Here is a 17,430-nt window from a genome sequence, read left to right as displayed (position 1 = left end):
CATTCATAACCACTTCCAGCTTGGGTGAATTTTGTTAATTATAAGCCTGGCCCCGTGGGCATGTCCCCTTGACAGGATCAAGGCTCATGAAGCAGCATAATGCTGTGCAAACTTTACTTTTGAGCTGCAAAGGAGCTAGAGTCACCTGCCAACAGCACATGAAGATACCACATAAACACTGGAGCAACCTTATTCTATAAAGGAGTAAATGAAGAAAGCAATGAGATGTAAAGGGGTGACAGCAAACTAAGCTGTGGGAAACTCAAGGGTAATTTCAAATTAAGAAGTCATGCAGAAGCTTGGTTTCAGGAATATCTCATATATTTTACAGTATTTTTGCACCAGGGTTTTTTTTTATAGATTATTTATAAACAGAATATTCTGATAAGAAGGAAAGATACTTATTCAATATGATGCATACCCTGTAATTTTTTTATTTTTTTTCAAATGCTGGAAAAACTTCACATAGAAATACAACCTCTGCTCAACAAATTTCAGTTTATGGCAGGAAATTACTCTTTATAAGCAATAAAAGAATATTGAAACTTATATCTAATTCTCTCTGTACAGTAAATGCTGAAGAAGAGAAAATAACGACATTATAAAGCAAAGCCCAACCCCTTGAAAGTAGAGAAATGTTTTTCTGTGTCACAGTTGAATAATAGTTGGACAGAAGAATGAATCTGGGGCTGGAAACCACTGTCTTAGTTTGAACTCAGCTTTGTGTACAAAGCCCAAAAGATGAGCAGTGTCCAGACCTCCAGATTTTGGTCATCAGAGTAGTAATTGTTTTAATCTGTTTTTCTAAAATGCAATGGCAGAAAAACAAAATTAAAGAAAAGCCATTGGACAATAACATTCTGAAAATAAACTTCCACCATGAAAATAAACTTTAGAAGTAGTTACCTGTTTAACAGAAGAATATATAACTTTATGTTAGGACTTATATTAGAAAATGTATTTCAAAGTTCTAGATAATAGATGCCATGACTCACAGCATTATTTTCAAAATGTCACAAAATTCCTTTTAGATTTATTTCCAATAAAATTGTCATTTAAAATTGATTTTACTCTGTGAGCCACTTAACCATAAAAAACCCTACTCGAATAGCTAAACATGCAGATAGGCTGCATATTTAAGCTGACCAGAAGAGCTGACAGGCATTTAGGCATTACTCTAAAATCCTGTTCAGAACGGTTTGACTGGCCACCAGTGCCTCTCTCAGCCTCAGAAGGATCACTGATGAGAACCAAACACATGGTCCCCCCAAACTAGCAAGGTTTCCTTACATTCCTTACACCTCTCTAGCTTCCAAACTTCCTGTAATTGGCCTGATTTTTTTCCAGCCAAAAAGAACTTTCTTAAAAATTCAAACTACATTTGAGAACTGCTAAGAATTACTTTACAATATTTCCTCTTAGGCTGCTGCATAAATGACTACATTTCAATTACTTCCTTCCTCTGAATTAGATGGACTATTTGGCATTGGGGGAAACTAAGTAATTTTTATTCAATGCAACTTTTAAATCTTGATGATATTATCAAATACTGCAATTTAGCACAGTATACAAAGAGGTCATACTTTACTACTATAGACAGTTCTACCTTTTTCTTCCTTCCCCTCCCCCTCCCTTTATTACCAGTATATTTTCTCATTTTTTGTAAAACTATTCTCATGAGACCTTATTTTGCAAAGCATGGAGCAGAAAAGGCAAATAAGAGTGCTTCTGAGCATTACATCTTAAAATGACAGAAAATAACTTAAATAAGAGTGGATGATATAATTGACCTGAGTGCCCACTTGTCATTTACCCTCAAGTCCCAATGAAGCCAGGCAGCTCTGAGTACTGGGACCACATTCAATAATGGGAATCATGACAGAGTAATACATTTCACAGAAGTCTCATAGCAGTGTACTTTCCAGCTATATTATATCCTTATAGTTTAGGATTCTTTAGTCCAGCATTCTCCACCGTTATGGTACAGGCTTTCTGTAGTAACTGTGCTTGATTTTTCTAGATTCCCTAGTAGCCGCTGACAAGAGGACAAAAGAAGATTTGAGATCTATAGTTAATGTTTAAGCCTAATAGCTACAGTAATTGATTAGTTCTCCATGGATTTTCTTTGGTCACTGAGGTGTGTGCAGAGACTACAGGAGATTATTTTATTGTGTAATTTTCACAGCGCAGCAGGGTACCTTGACAATGGGTTGGATACCACCCTCCTGACAAAAACCACAGGGGAGGGATCAGAGTGAAGAAAACTCAGAGGGCAGAATCACTCCATAATAAGCAGGGGGTAGGATTTTTCTTTCCTGGGAAAGAAGCAAGATTTCTGGCCCCACAACTCGTAGATACATCTGAGGTCTCCTGGGGGACAGAGTCATTTTTGTTGGGAGTTAGAGCTCACTTCAGCCCTAGAGGTATCAGAGGCTTTACCCAGTTCCTTGGCTACTGAGCTCTATTTAATAGCTAACATGTTGAAAAAGGCTTCTTGAAACAGTTATATTGTGTACTGAGCCAGAGTAGGACCAGAGGGTTAAACAGCAGATGCACAAGTTGTGCAAAGCTGGTTTTGTTTTAGGGGGGGGGGGGGCAAGGAAGTTGAAAGTAGATATGGAGATGATGAAGGTTGATGGCTTAAGACATTCTGAAAAATATTGTCTCCATAGATCAAGCTAGCATTGACCACAGCAACTGTTACAACTTCTTCTGAAACAGCACAAAAGTGAGTTGGAGGGACCTTTACTACAGCTAGAACAGGAGCTAGTGAACCCCTGTTGAGGAAACCAACGGGAGTGTGGGATGTGGAGACAGCTCATGCGATTGCACGTACCACAAACTAAACTGGGGCTATCAGTGCGTTTTGTATGTGCCATCCAAGAGACTGCAACTTATATTTTGGTATGAACTAGCAACAGCCAGGAGAGGCCCTGTTCAAATGCCTGTTTATACACTTGACCATAACTCAGTCTGAGTTATTTTCAGTTCCAAGTGTATTTTAGTAATAACTCACTCTCAGAAACCCAGACACGAGCCTGACTCTTCCAAACTCTAGGCCAAGGTACTCTCAAAGTTTGCCTCAGTTGGGTGCATTTCAGGCACCTTTCATGAGCCTGACCTTCAGAAGGTTAATACTCAGCACTTTCTAAATACACAACACCCAAAGCACCCTCCAGCTGGATTAATAAAAATTAAGGCACTCAAAAATTGTTAGTTACTTTTAAAAATCTTACCCATAACTAGAACAGACTGATTGACAAGAAAAGCAGAAATCACAGGTAACCATAAAAAGATCAATGTGTTGCTGTGCTCAAGGTACTTACAGTGTAAACTTTATTCCCATTCATAGTGACATAGTTAATGGCAAAAGGGTTTGCCCTTTATGTCCAGTAACCATATTTTACTCTATATCTCTAGAGAGCAGGAGTCTGTGTAAGCAATGGAGGGGAGGGGGGAAGAGTTGATGGATTACCAGTTTTTCTCCTGGTGGTGAATTCAGCTGTCTGGAATCATGAATGTTAGTACAGAAGGAAACAAGATAGTTATCTTCTGTCAAAACTGTGATATAACAAATGTTAATATAATCTCAAAGGGAGGTGCAGCTCAGAATATCTTTCTTAAAAGGACAAAACATATCCCGAAACAAAGGTTGCTTTTAACTATGTATAAACAGTCTTTGATCAATCAACTGAATCCTTAGAAAGGGATGATATATCGCAAAACACAACACAACACCCCTACCACAGTTGGGTAAGTGCTTAAACTTTGCTCACAGACAGGATGATAGTAGCTGGCAGGGAGACCCAACCAAATTATTAGAGTGGAACTTTTTTGTTTTCATATAAATTAGTACAGTCCTCTCCTTCTGGAAGCTAAAATCCATACAGAGTAAAATGGATTGGTACTGCTGCATTACAAATGCATCTGGCATCAGATAGAAATTTCTCCTGAGGGTAGTCTTCAGAGTTCATGGCTTTTTGTTTCCTCTGCTGCATCCTCAGACAAACCTGTAAAGCAAAAACAAGATGCTTAAAAATTTAGTGTCGTTGGCAACTAAATGCACTACATTGTTGATTCCATCAGTTTGTGAAAGCCTTGGTTATAGCTGGAGGAAACAATTTATTACATGCAAAATAGTTAAGATAAAAATGCTTAACTTGCAAATTCAAGCACTTGCAAGTTCAGAAAATAAAAAAAAAATTAAGGCAATAAAGGGAATTTCACATCAGCTTTTCTATGCATATCATGGACAATGACAGTTCAAATTACAAAATCATGGACTACTTTTGCATCAGAACAAAATGACAGAGAACAATTGGGCATATGATCTGAGACACAGTTACTCCAATCTACTTGCATTTATCCTGTCCCTTTTTATGGGACAAAAATGACAATACAAGGTGCAAAACAATAGAAAATTGAATGCATACACTCATTAGGATATACTTTTACATATATATATATGACTATCAGCTTGGGCAAGAGGAAAATACATTAATCAGTCTTGGATAGGATAATAATCTTTGCAATAATGAACCTGACAGAATTGGAAAAGGGGGTAGAGACTCATAAGAAGTTGCTTCAAATATCTTAGGGGAAAGAAAACAGTGGATAATCACACAAATTTGTACACACACATACTTGAATGACTAAAATTAAAAGTGGTTATTTCACCCAGCAGTTTCTTACATATGCACTCTTACTATAGATTGAAAATTATTTAACTTAAATCCTTTTCTAATTAATGTAAGCAAACCAAAATAAATTGGCACCATCTCCAAATGATATATGAGTAATAATAAAATAACACACAGATTTTATGAGGTTTGTGTTATGTTTTTTTCCTTCTTCTCTGTAGAAGGCTGAAATCCCCCAATACACAATGAAATGATCCAGCAGGTCAGCAGGATAAAATTTGAGCATCCAGTGTTCTAAACCAAAGCCACCAGTCTCCTGTCAGCCTAACTGCTTTCACAATCATATTCACACAGAATTTAGCACCAACAACCTACATAAACTTAAACCAATACACTTTCATTTAGATTCGTGCAATTTCACACGATCAAAACCATCTAGATTTATTTTCCAGCTTTTATTTTACACTTCCAATGTTTTTGGTGCTTAGGGATTTTAGTATTTACACTGGTTTTCATGGGTGATGGTACTAAACTGAACAAATGTTATCTCAAGCCTTGAGATACAAAAGACTAAAGCAGTAAAGTTTCAGCAACAGCTGGAAGCCTAAGACCCCAAGGGCCTAAGAAGTTCCCCTTACTGAAGTTGCTACTTTTTTTTTTAAGGACAGTTAAAAGTACCATGTTAAGAACTGACTTGGGATTCCAAAGGTCAGCCCTCGAATGGCCACTCTTTTGTTCAAAGCTCTTGTCATGTAGCACACGCTGGGATGGCAAAGGGACCAGCAGCAGGTCCCATCTTGTTTCATTAATGGTCATGGGGAAGGAGGTAGGTAGCAAGATAATGAAACTTGTAGATTATAGGAAGGCAAGATGAGCTACAAACACTGGGGAGGAGAAAGAAATACTGCTCTAGGACTAAGAGATTAACAAATATGAGAGAAGATAAAAGGAGATACCCCTTGAAACGCACCATGGAAATAACAAAATTAACTTCTTCCACTTTCTGCAGGGTGTTCCTCAGCGAGTATCTGTGTTTAAGTAATGCACTGCCAGTGAAACACCCACCATAGCTCAATGCAGTGTAGGAACCACTGCAAAGCTACAGTTAACACTATTCCTGACTACATGGCTTTGTTGAGCTGTGTACAGCTCTGCATGAAAAAAGTACCAGAGAATATCTTGCTTTCTGGCCATAGCCAAGGAAAATAGTGCCAGAATTATGAAACTGGCTGCTACACACCCCTATAAAAGCTGGACACACACATAATCTGAATGAGAAACAGAAAAAAGGAGTTATGACTATGGTCAGCTTTTTGTACCTGAAGAGAATGGCTGCAGATTTACCACAGACCACGAGTCTACCAACCTGTGCATTAGTGTTGCACATTTAAGCCATGACACTGCCACTGCACAGTGCCCTCAGCCTCTTGACATCTGAGGAATGGCTGGTTACAGGACCTCTAAGAAGCATAACAAAACAGAAATTAAAGAAGGGAGGTTTACAAAAATACCTGGGGGAAAAAAACATCTCAATGAGAAGGATATAAAATCCTAATGCATTTTTTCCTTTGTTAGGCTGAAAACATGGCCTGTTAAAAATTAAAGTGTAATTATAAACTTATAATATTAAAAAAAAATTATTTGAGCCAAAAAAATAGTGCCCAGCACCCAAGACACTGTCTTCAAAATCTGTTACTTCCCTGACATTAACTTCTTACAAATAACCCTTGTGTCTATTTCTACAAATTGCCATGCCAAAGTGAACCATATGAATGGGTTACTTTCACGAAAAGCCGTGGATCCACTAAATCTAACACATTTACTGTAATTACTGGCTGGCAGAACTGAAGGCACAGAACAGGCTTTACCTTGGTTTCACACAAGTTTGCACAACACCACTGTACATGGCTATAGGGAACCTGGAATACTTCTGCATGGATCAAAGAACTACTACATGAGTAAACTGCGGGAGAGGTGAGCTGACAGGTGAGGTACAGACTGCAGCTATTTTTACTGTGCAACTCCAAAATGGGAGGCAATACAGAATCAGGAAAACACAGCTTGCAATAACCAGCCTTCCCACCTCTACCCTGTATTTTTTCCAACATTCAGTATTTATTAGTCATCTAGGAGAACAACATAAATGTCACATTGCTCTAATTGGCACATTCTACATTATAGCAGATGAGACAATTAACATCAGAGAGGTTTCTCATTAGCATATTCTGACAAGCTTAGGCAGATCCTAAAAAATACAGGGTATAAATAGAAATTCTGAAGATTAGGGCTTCTTTACCTCATTTCATCAGGAATAAAATGCTTCCTTTCATCTTCATATCCCCCATTAAGAATTTCTCAATGTGTCATTTTATAGAGCATCCAAAAATCCTATCTCAATAATGCTGGTCTGAGCACATACACTTAGAGAAATGTACACTGAAAGGTTTATGTCTCTGTTTATCAACACAGCTACAAACTGGGAAGCTGCTTTTAGAGATAATCATGATAAATTTTAACTCGGCAGTAGGCAACTCCAAGCAACTCCAAGAGTTTTTGGAGTTCAGTTTTCAAAACAGAGTAAGAATACATGATTATATTAATATCCTGATTAGTAACATGAGGTTGAGCATAGCTGACACCAAGAAAGTCACTTAAATCCCTCAAATGCTGTGCATGTCAATTAGCACCCTCAAGAAAGCAGCTTCTATAAACAAAGACACAGAATATTTCAGTCATGTTCTTCAAAAGCATGGCTTAATACACACATATCATTGAGTCACAGAAAGTTCATTTGTAGATCAAAATGGTTTTGAGTCTTGAAAACCAAAAGTTCAAAGAATATCAGTTACAGTGACAGAAGCACCAAAGACAGCTGAAAAACCCCAACTTTCCTGGGATTATTATTCATGCAGTTACAAGAAAAAAAAAACCAATGACACATTTAAAGGGAGAGATGATATTTGAGCATGATGGCAGAAGGGAGGAGAAAGAATCATTTTCTGTAGTCATAAATTATTCACACTAGGCATGATGGTGTAAGGTTTAAAGATGTTCAGGTTAAATAATTAGGCAATGGAAGAAACTACCCAGGGAGGTGGCTGAGTCAGGGATATGGGAAGTTTGCAGAGATAGGGCAGATGAAATCCTAGTGGGGATTACTGAAAAGGAAGATACACAGGTTTTGAATTGGATGACCTAAAGGATCTTCTCCAATCCTATCATTTATGCTGCTATGATTCATCCTAAGGAAAACATTTTGGACCCTTATGAATTACTGGCTCAGTTTCCTGGATACTATTGTACATTAGTCTACTCTAAAGCATGCATAAAGCTAAGTCAAAGTTGGCTTTGAAGTGTTTGATCTATGATATCCAATACTTCCAGTCTCTTTTTCATACAGTGACTCAGAAAAGAGCTGTTATAACAAGACAAAAGTTATTTTGAGTTCAGATTAAGTTAGAAAAGGGAGGCACCCTGTTCTTCAGCTATTCCCACCTAAAAGAGGAAAAAAACCCACCCCGTCTCATGGCCTAATGGTTAGTATTGCTATTTCTAGACCTGACATAAGACAGCTTTAGAACAAACTACAGCTTTAAAGTAACTGTTTTTCATAAAATTTTGGATCCAAAAGTAAATGTTCCAAATGACCAAAGTTAATAGCTTTTTGCTTTTCTGTTAACAAAAGATGACAGATTTTTCCCAGCACCTTTAAGCCATATTTCTGAAAATCATAATTCTTCTTCCAAGAAGGCCCATCTATTAGTTACTAATAATTTTCTTTATCATTATAAACTCCTTGAGGAAATGTATACAGCTTCCTTTTTCTTAGTATTTAACCTCTGTTCTGTAAGCACAATCCAAAGGGCTTTTCAAAAAGTTGAGAAAAGCAACAGTCTTGTTTATCAAGCAGACACAGTTTAGTAGGAATGCAAAATGGATTATTTTTAAATCGACAAGCTACAAACTTTCTTATACTGCTTTAATGGGAAAAACTGGACTTCATGGGTATTCTGTATCACTTTTAATGGACTAATAAGCTGAGAGTGGGCCTCAGCATTGCCTCCCCAAGTCACCAGTGAGTCACTGACCACTGCACACATAATTTAAAAATGCTCAGATTTTTGTATCAGAAAGTGGAGTGACGGTAGCTGAATAAGTGGGAAGCATGGCTGACTCATTCATTAAAGAATTGTGTAAAACAAATAAATTTGTTTTTCATTTAGTGTGACTGAGAGAAAGGGCTTCATTCAGTGAACTTTGCTTTGTCCTAAGGGACCATATACATCACAGGGTGGATAATGTGAAACAATCGTTTCCATCACTGTAAATGTGCCCCCCGCTAACTGCGACTAACATGACAAATCCAACCTACAAGAAGGTATCCACTGCTAAGTTTCTAAATGCCACAAAATAGCAGGGGTAGAAGGGGCAGCTCTGACCTTGGGGAAAGAGAAGGGTCTATTCCCACAGGACTCACAAAAACCTTGCTAAAGTCTTCCTTTTGTCATTCTGACATGTAGTAGCCACGTAACACAATGGAGTTAATAAGGAGGTAACAATGACAAAGGCAACATTTACCAAGTGTCCACATAGGGTTTTTTAAATTAAGTTTTAAACAACTTACAAAGTTCTTGTGCATTCATGTCTCTAGGCATTAGCCCTCAGTAGCCCTCATTATGCTTTCTTTAGGTCTTCTGATTCGTATTTGGAAAATGCCCAAGACATATGAAAAGTTTCTCATGTAAAGTTATCAAATTTGAACAATAGGAAGAACATCCAGTGGCATCACTAAAATTTTCCAAGGTGCACAACTACTTCTTCTAATGACCCAGTTACATACATGTGTACATATAAATACACACGCACACACTCCCCATACACACGGAGTTGGAATAAACACATTCTCTAAGAACCAAGGAACTGTCAGAACACCAAATCCAGCTTACATATATAGATATAAAGGAGATCAAGATGAATGGGATGTTAGTTGATTAGAAGCAATGTAGACCTCTGTGAACAGCACTCTAATAACAGTGTTTTAAGTTCCGCTTAGGAACAACAACAAAAAAATCCAAAATCCAAAAATTATTACAGGGCAAACTGAATATGCTTTTTGGATGACAAGCTGTTTAAAAAGCAGTTACCTATCTAAAATTATGTCTTTGGTCACTACTGTAGGAAGCATAATTTTGATGAAGCCAAAATTTTGGATGAAAAATGCTCATTTTCTCCAAATATCTGACTTCTCTCAATCACCTACCAAATCCCGGGCATTTTTCTTGGAAATCTTGCAAAGGTTTTGAAAATTGATTATTTTCATTTAGAGATGATCTCAAGAAGTCAAAAATGACATATTTCAGCTGGAACAGATATTTCTTGCCAGGAAGTAAATCCTACAAATGAGTTTGCTTTTCAGTGGCCAAACCTGCCCTCTTTCTAATCACCTATCAGCCTTTGTCAGGGTGGTAAATTAATTCAGTGGCTTCTAAGCCAAATATGCACAACACAAACCTAAAACTTAAGTAATTATGGCCATACAAATGCCATTGCTTCAATTCATTCTTCATCATGCCTATATCTTCCCATTCACTGCAACCCACAATCCTATTAAACTTTTCAGAAATGTTGGGTCTTTAAGAATTTGCTTTCAGAAAAAAAATCGACTTGGACCATGTACCTTGAGATTAAACAGACTGTAATATATTAAAACCAGGGTCTTTTTTGTGTAGACATAGCTCTTGGCTTTTTCCTGGGGAGAAGCAATGCCATAGCAATCAGTCTTTTGCCTGCCTGATTCGTTGTGCTGCTGTGTTGATTTCCCAGACAGACGACCAGCCAGCTGACTATTAACAAATCCTTTATCTTCGATCACCGTGACAGATAGACAAAACTCCAGGGGTAGGTTAGCTTTAGGGCAAGATTTTCCACCATTTTCATAAGAATGGCAGTGAATCCTGCTCCTGGAGACAACCACCCAGTGTCTGCCTGCAGGAAGATCTAAGAGCCTTCACGGATACTATATATATATTACAGTCAATTTCTACTCCTATGGGTTGGCTGCAGCTCATAATTGACATCTTGAAGACCTACAAACATTCAAACATTCCTCATCTATATAATGTCACTTGAGCTAATACTGAGAAAACTTTTCAACTGAGATTATTTTCATTTGAAATCTGTAAGTACAGGCTAAATAAATCATCAGTCAAATTTCTGCTGAATTTATCAGAACAATTTTGCTAAAAATTAAATAACTACAGCATTTTTTATATTTTCAAAATCCTTTGAAATTTCATTTCACACTGAAGCATTGCAAATAAACTTCCTTGAATATATTTTTAAAAAATAAGTTAGTTGACATGAAGTCTAGGTGAAATACTTCTTTTAGGAGAAAAAAAAACAACCCGAATAAGTCATTGGAGCTTGTCCCAAAAAACAAATTTTCCAATCTTTTATTTTCAAGTCAGAAACTTCAAAAAAAACCTCCAAACCAACCAGTTATTCACAGACCTCTACTCTTGTTAGTGTGTACCTGTAACTTAAGTCAAAATAGTCCAGTTGTCCTCTTAATATGCATGATATCATTGTTAGAATGAAGCTTTCAACAAATTGATCTGATACATCCATACAAAGTATAGGCAGCTTTATCCAACACCACCTTCAGTAAAACATAGAATAAAAAGTCTACTAAGTTTATAGAGGGGAAAAAAACCCTCACTTTTTCATGAATAAAGAGTCTCATACAAACTTGTACTTAGGGCCTGTGCTGTGCTTTTTGTATGAGTCTAACTTGTAGGGCCACAAAACAACTCAGTACCTTCATACATAAACATCAGTTTCTCCAGTAGAGATTTCCAGCGTGTTCATTATAGCCTACAGTACACAGAAGCCCATGGCTCCTAAGTACCGGAAAGATATAACAAAATAGAAGATATTCCAAAAAGAATAGCATAAATAATTGTGTGATCTTGCAGAGAACAGAAGAAAGAGAAACAAAATAGCTAAAGGCAAAGCTACATCGGGAATTGTTCAGTGAAACAAAGAGATATGAAAGGGGATCAAGAAGATGAAGTCAAGGAAAGGAATATTCAAGGCTGCCTTAATGCCATGTACTCTCCCTGGAGAGAGAAGCCACATGGCTTATGACATTTGCAAATCAGTACCACAATGAAGACTAAAATCTGGTGGTCAGGGAGATGGTCAAGCTGATACAACAAGAGTTTTCCATTTCTAACTTCTATTATCGTACAAGAGATCTGAGGTGCTACAAATTCCTAAGCCCTTTGTAATATTCACAGAAACATCAGCTTTTGCTTACCATCAAGTATTCAGCAACTGAATACTCTTCAGTATGTTGCTCCTTGTTAAAATGGAACATTACAGTGCAAATGATAAAATAATATTCAAGATTTCCACAGATTCTTCTGGAAATAACATACAACAGGATTTTACCATTTGATGTCATTTTTCCTTTGGAGCCATGTGGGAAAAAACACTTTGGTAGAGAAGTAGGTTTGAGGAAAAAAGTGTTTAAAAAAAAAAAAAAGGAAAAACTACTTTTGTATAATACTTTCCAATCTTGAATTTCACACATTCTTTTCAAGCTACAGTATACGAGAAAAATGCTCCAGGAGATTTTTCCCCAATGCAATCTTTTGATAAGTCTCAGTGTTGGCTTAAAAGCAGAAGAACAAAATAAAAAGAGCCTGTACTAACGTAACAGATGAAATTACTTATAAATGGACACTTAACTCCTTTCTATTGCTCACCAACACTCTGAATCTGCTTTTTCTTGTTGTTGACTTGGAGTTTTTTGATGCCATTGCCCCTTTTCAAAAAATCTTATATTTGCAAATGCAAGGGATGATTTTTGGGGGATGGAGGGGCAGTGTATCATAGAATCATAGTTAAACCAAAGTTGGAAGGGACCCACAAGGATCAAGTCCATCAAGTCCAGCTCCTGCAATAAAAGCACTTTGTATTTTTATCTGATATGTATTCTAAACTGTCTTAGTATCTCAACATACTAAAGACCTCCTTATATCCACTACGTTTCCATAGCTAACAGTCTTGCCTCATACAGATGGAAGTGAGTTACCCTCTGCTACACCCCTGAATATTTCCAGGCATATCTTGGCCATAGTAACTATAATGGGAATTTCAGTGCTCACAACAAAAACTGTAAAGCTACTCAGATTAGATGATCCAGTTAAGGATCCTTATGGCCCAAAGCTGAACAACAACTAGAAATTTCTGTGCCCTCCAACTTCACACCGATCAGCAGAACCACAAGAAGGGCAGCACTTCATGGGACTGAGCCTTTTATCACCTCCAGAAAGCGAGCAGAAGCCAACACACCGGCATCTAAGGCTTGGAATGATGAAAGTAACAGTTTTAAATGTATTATGGATTTTCTCATGGGCTCAGGAAGCAATAAAAACTAAGTACAGTCAGACTGCAGGAAACCAATATAGCTTTCATAATTTTTTGCGACTTCAGGGAAAACATGCTCAACTTTTATAGACAGCCAATTCAGTATTACAAATTTTCAGGAAATGTCACTGCTCTGGGATTCCCACAACAAATGCAGGTTATGTTGAAATTACTGTTTTCTGCAAGGACACTACTCAAAATAAATTTATGTCATGTAAATGAAGTGAATTTACAATGCAACACAAGTCCTTGATCGCAGGCTTTTCACAGAACTGGATACAAATGATGCTAGGAAGAGCAAATGATTTCATTCTGGTGGTTATATAATGTTGACTATTTGCTCACTGATTAACAGGTAAGTGCCTGAATAAAGTTAAGAAAGCAAAGACAAACATGCTAAATCAAAAAATAATCCCAAAAGATCTAATGTGATAAAAAGTTCCAGAAAATACACTGAAGTACAAGGAGAAGGAGACTTTTTGTTGTGCAATGTTTCAATTTATCAATCAGTGCATTTCTTTCCAGCTCTGGAGGAAGTTTAAACAACATCAGTGGCTTGGCACATTTTAAAACAAAGTGCCAAATCCCAACATAGTTAAAGGGTATACCACAGATAGCTTAAAAAAAAAAAAACAATCCTTGATTTAAGATCAGGTACTGTAAACACTTACTGTGGTTTATGCATAAGTAATTCAACTTAAGGAGTCCTGTAGGAATTCTCACACATGTAAATGCTTGCAGTCAAGTCTAATTTTCATACTATAGAGTCTTTTAACCTGCCAACCAGTTTTCTCTTTTTATTCTAATGAGTAGTATAATATTACCAATTAAATATTATTAATTAATGCAAACAATCATCTCTCTTGAAGTATGAAATTCAGGTTTCCCTGACAATAACATCCATTTAGTAACAAAGAGAATTTTTTTTTTAATCTTTTACATTTTACTGTGCCCATGACTTGCAAGTAATGTTGATATGGGGTTTTTGTGGGAGGCTATAAGTCCAAAAAGAATCTGGTGACATCACCCAAGGAAATACCTAAGTCCTACACTACATTTAACTCAATACAATTTTGTTTAAAACTTTTGAGACAGAAAAGCATCTGTTTCCTACAAAAGTGCTCTCAAAGGAGTCTCTACTTTTACACATGGCAGTTCTGATCTCTCACTGCAGGAGAGCTTTACATCAAAGTTCACAAAGAGCTCCAAAAGCTCCATTGGAGCCTCTCAAGGTTATAGTTTCGGCAAAATTATAGTGAGAGAAATATTACTGAGAGACATTTTGTTATAGCAAAAGTGAAATCCAAATACAGTAGATGAAGATTTATCAAAATGTAGACATATTCCCACTGTGCCTGCCCATTATCTGTTTTACTAGGATCTTGCAGCAAGCTGGATGTTATTGCTTCTCTCCCAATGCATTTGCAGTTTACAGATCTTGTTGCTGCAATCAGGGATATTGTTGGGAAAAGGGCAATATACTTCACATGTGAAACGTTTCGAAAGGAGCTGTGAGTTAAGGTATAGACCAGTTTTGGTTTAATCCTTACTTGGAATGGCAAGAGTGTTTTCCAGCCTCTCATCCATGAAATCATACTAAACAAGAAAATAAACATCATCCTCATAGTATTTTCAGCTAAAGGTGCAAAGATATGATCACCTGAATGAAACAGGCCAGCAGAAATGCATGAGTGCGAACGTGGGAAAACCACTCGTTCAACAGTGCGTGAAGATGAGAAGTTTAATCTGTGGATGATGAACAAGAAAACAGTAAAACATACGAACAACAACATGTATCAAAATTTTAAATACACTGTTTTAAGTAGTACCTACCCTTCTCTCGTGCCTTTCTGAAGGCAATAAAACTGAAGCACTGTTGAAATAGGTCCAGATATTAGAATCCAAATTTAATTGGTTGCTGTATGGACTACCAAGCAGCTCAAGACAGATGGTTCCTTTAGGCATGGTGGAATATGCTTAACACAGCCATATCTTCTGCACCCACACAGGAGAAATCAAATTGTGCCATCAGCATTTGTATTTAGTATTAGTATTAGCAAATCATTGTTTGCCTGAAAGATTTCATAACTTTTACCAGCCTGAGTTCCTGTACAGTAGCTTGGAAAAGGATGACAAATCATTTTAACAAGTTACAGATTAAAAAAAGAATGAGCTATTCTCATATCTATCACCATCATGCATAGGATGATAAGCTAAATGGCTTAATATTTGTAAAACTAAAGTGGATCATACTGAGATACCTATCTTCAAAGATGCTGCAACATTCCTTCCCTTTAAAGCCAGTTTAACAGTCAAGACTGTTTTAAATTACACCATAGAAATGCTTCTGATACTTTTTTACCTTCTAAATTCCAGGATTTCCAGGATCAAAATGCTCTCTTCCATTATTGTTTCTTTAAATCTGATCTAAAAATTTCCTTTATCTAGCACGTGGTGCCACCTTCATGTGACAATACCCAGATCTGGCATATTTCAAGCCTCGTCTGTTTTTCAGGCTCTTCCAGGAGAGACAAAAATATATGAGGAAGATTATAAAGTCTGAATGCAGTTTGAAATAAATCACTTCCTTTCTGAGATCTTTATGCATCATTTTGATACACTGAGCTCTGTATTGGACTCAATGACAGACTGAGCTCAATGGTTGGACTTGATGATCTTAAAAGTCTTTTCCAACTTAGATGATTCGATTCTATGGTTCTATAACTCTATTATTAGTACAATCTATCTAAAACCCTGGGTGTAGACTATTAGAAACATGAATAAATAATTTTAGTTAACTTAATTAACTGATGGGAATAATACAAGGCCCTGCCATATCTTCCTTAAAGGCCCTGGCTCACTTGTCCACAAAGCACATACTCTACTTTCTTAATCAATGGGTACTCAAATTCATGACAGGAACCGGCACTGGCCTTCAGGGTGGGAACAAGAGTGACCCTCAAAGCTCAATGGGATCATGAGTCAACTGAAGTCATGAGTCAACAGCAGCCTGTTGCTGATTGACTCTGCCTCACCAGTAGGTGTTACTTCAGCTATTAATGCAGAGTGCTGTATGGCTGCAGGGATATGCATGCCTGCCAAGGTACATAAAAAACATCCAAACCAAACTAAAATCTGCCAGGTCCTGAAAATATCATGTAACACCCTGCCCTGTATCTACAACAGCATCCAAAGTAATGTTTGGGAGAGCTGACCACGACCACACCCATCCCTGTGTCTGCTTTGCAGCCTGAAGGCTTTTCATTGACGGCCATTCCACTTAATCATTCAAAGCAATGCTTGGCCATTTGATTGCTGTGATTTAACACAGTAATAACAATAATCCAGACTATGCTTAAACCACTCATAGTACTTCCAAAACTGTTTATTAGCATTGGCTTCTGCTTTACTAGCTATTTTCAACACCCTTAATACTGAAGTTCCTCCTCTGGCACCTCCAAGAAGGCCAAAAGTATATGAAAAAGGCTGCCTTATTTTTTGTTTGACTGAGTAGTTGATAACTGCACTTAACTTCACAGTTTATTTATTTAACCTCAGCTCAAGCTCAAGCCATCTAAAATGCCCTGTGCATTTTAACTTTAGGTCCAAGACAGAACTGCATACAGAACACAGTCTCTTTCATTTCCCGCTTGAAATTAAATACATTAGCTCCTCTTCAACCCATGAGTCAACTGCAAGGCCATCATTTAATAATCCCATCCTTATATTGCAATCATAGTCTGAAAATGCAGGCCTCCGTGCTCAACACCTCTGAGCAAAGCATCAGACAGACACACCAGACTGAGGACTTCTGTCATGCTTTGACTAAATCCTATCTTTGAGCTTGTTCTTTCCAACTGGTAACCGAGACTCTTTCTGAAGACCTCCATAATGGGAAGCTCACGACTGGCAGCCTATTCTGTCATAGTCTTTCAGCACAAGACACACTTTCCATGGACTGGAATGACTTCTTTCTTAATGCATGAGTCTCATCCTTCTTAACATTAGAATTCACAGGAACTGAATGCGTAATTTAAGACTTGTACCCCAACAGAAGTGAACATTTTACCAAGGAGCCATTAAGATTGGACAAAGAAAAAGGCATTTTTGCTTAAAAGTAGTTTTTTGTTCAACAGGCAAGGCACAAGAGCAGTAGACAACATAATGAATTTTTTTGTTGTTGAATATAAAACATGTCACATTGGTTTTCTGAAAAATATCCTCTGTTTAAAATATGCACTAATATTTTTATCAATGTTTCTAAAAAACTTACACAACATTTCTTGTCTACGCAAACACAGTACATAAAAGGCAGAACTATGCATCCTTTCATCTATACACAATAAGAAATAACAGA

The 17,430-nt window shown here is 37.2% G+C and overlaps 1 protein-coding gene across 5 annotated transcripts in view; it reads right to left on the bottom strand.

Moving 5' to 3' along the window:
• Nucleotides 1-2,581: 2,581 nt before the first annotated feature.
• The window catches only part of BBS9 (Bardet-Biedl syndrome 9), a 288,845-nt gene continuing 273,996 nt past the window's right edge, over nucleotides 2,582-17,430 (bottom strand). For 4 of the 5 annotated variants that reach the window (XM_069007583.1, XM_069007584.1, XM_069007581.1 and 1 more), the window contains one exon: nucleotides 2,582-4,010. Coding sequence is in view for 2 of the 5 variants with exons in the window: in XM_069007581.1 (XP_068863682.1) it covers nucleotides 3,964-4,010 (47 nt within the window). In the remaining 3 variants the exon portion in view is untranslated. Of the gene's footprint in view, nucleotides 4,011-14,733; nucleotides 14,820-17,430 lie in introns of all 5 variants that reach the window. The other variant, XR_011149049.1, reaches the window with a different exon arrangement.

The sequence above is a fragment of the Aphelocoma coerulescens genome, chromosome 2, assembly GCF_041296385.1.
Source record: "Aphelocoma coerulescens isolate FSJ_1873_10779 chromosome 2, UR_Acoe_1.0, whole genome shotgun sequence".
NCBI lineage: Eukaryota > Metazoa > Chordata > Aves > Passeriformes > Corvidae > Aphelocoma > Aphelocoma coerulescens.
The sequence above is the reverse complement of the archived record's forward strand: the minus strand, read 5'-3'. Positions and strand labels throughout refer to the sequence as shown.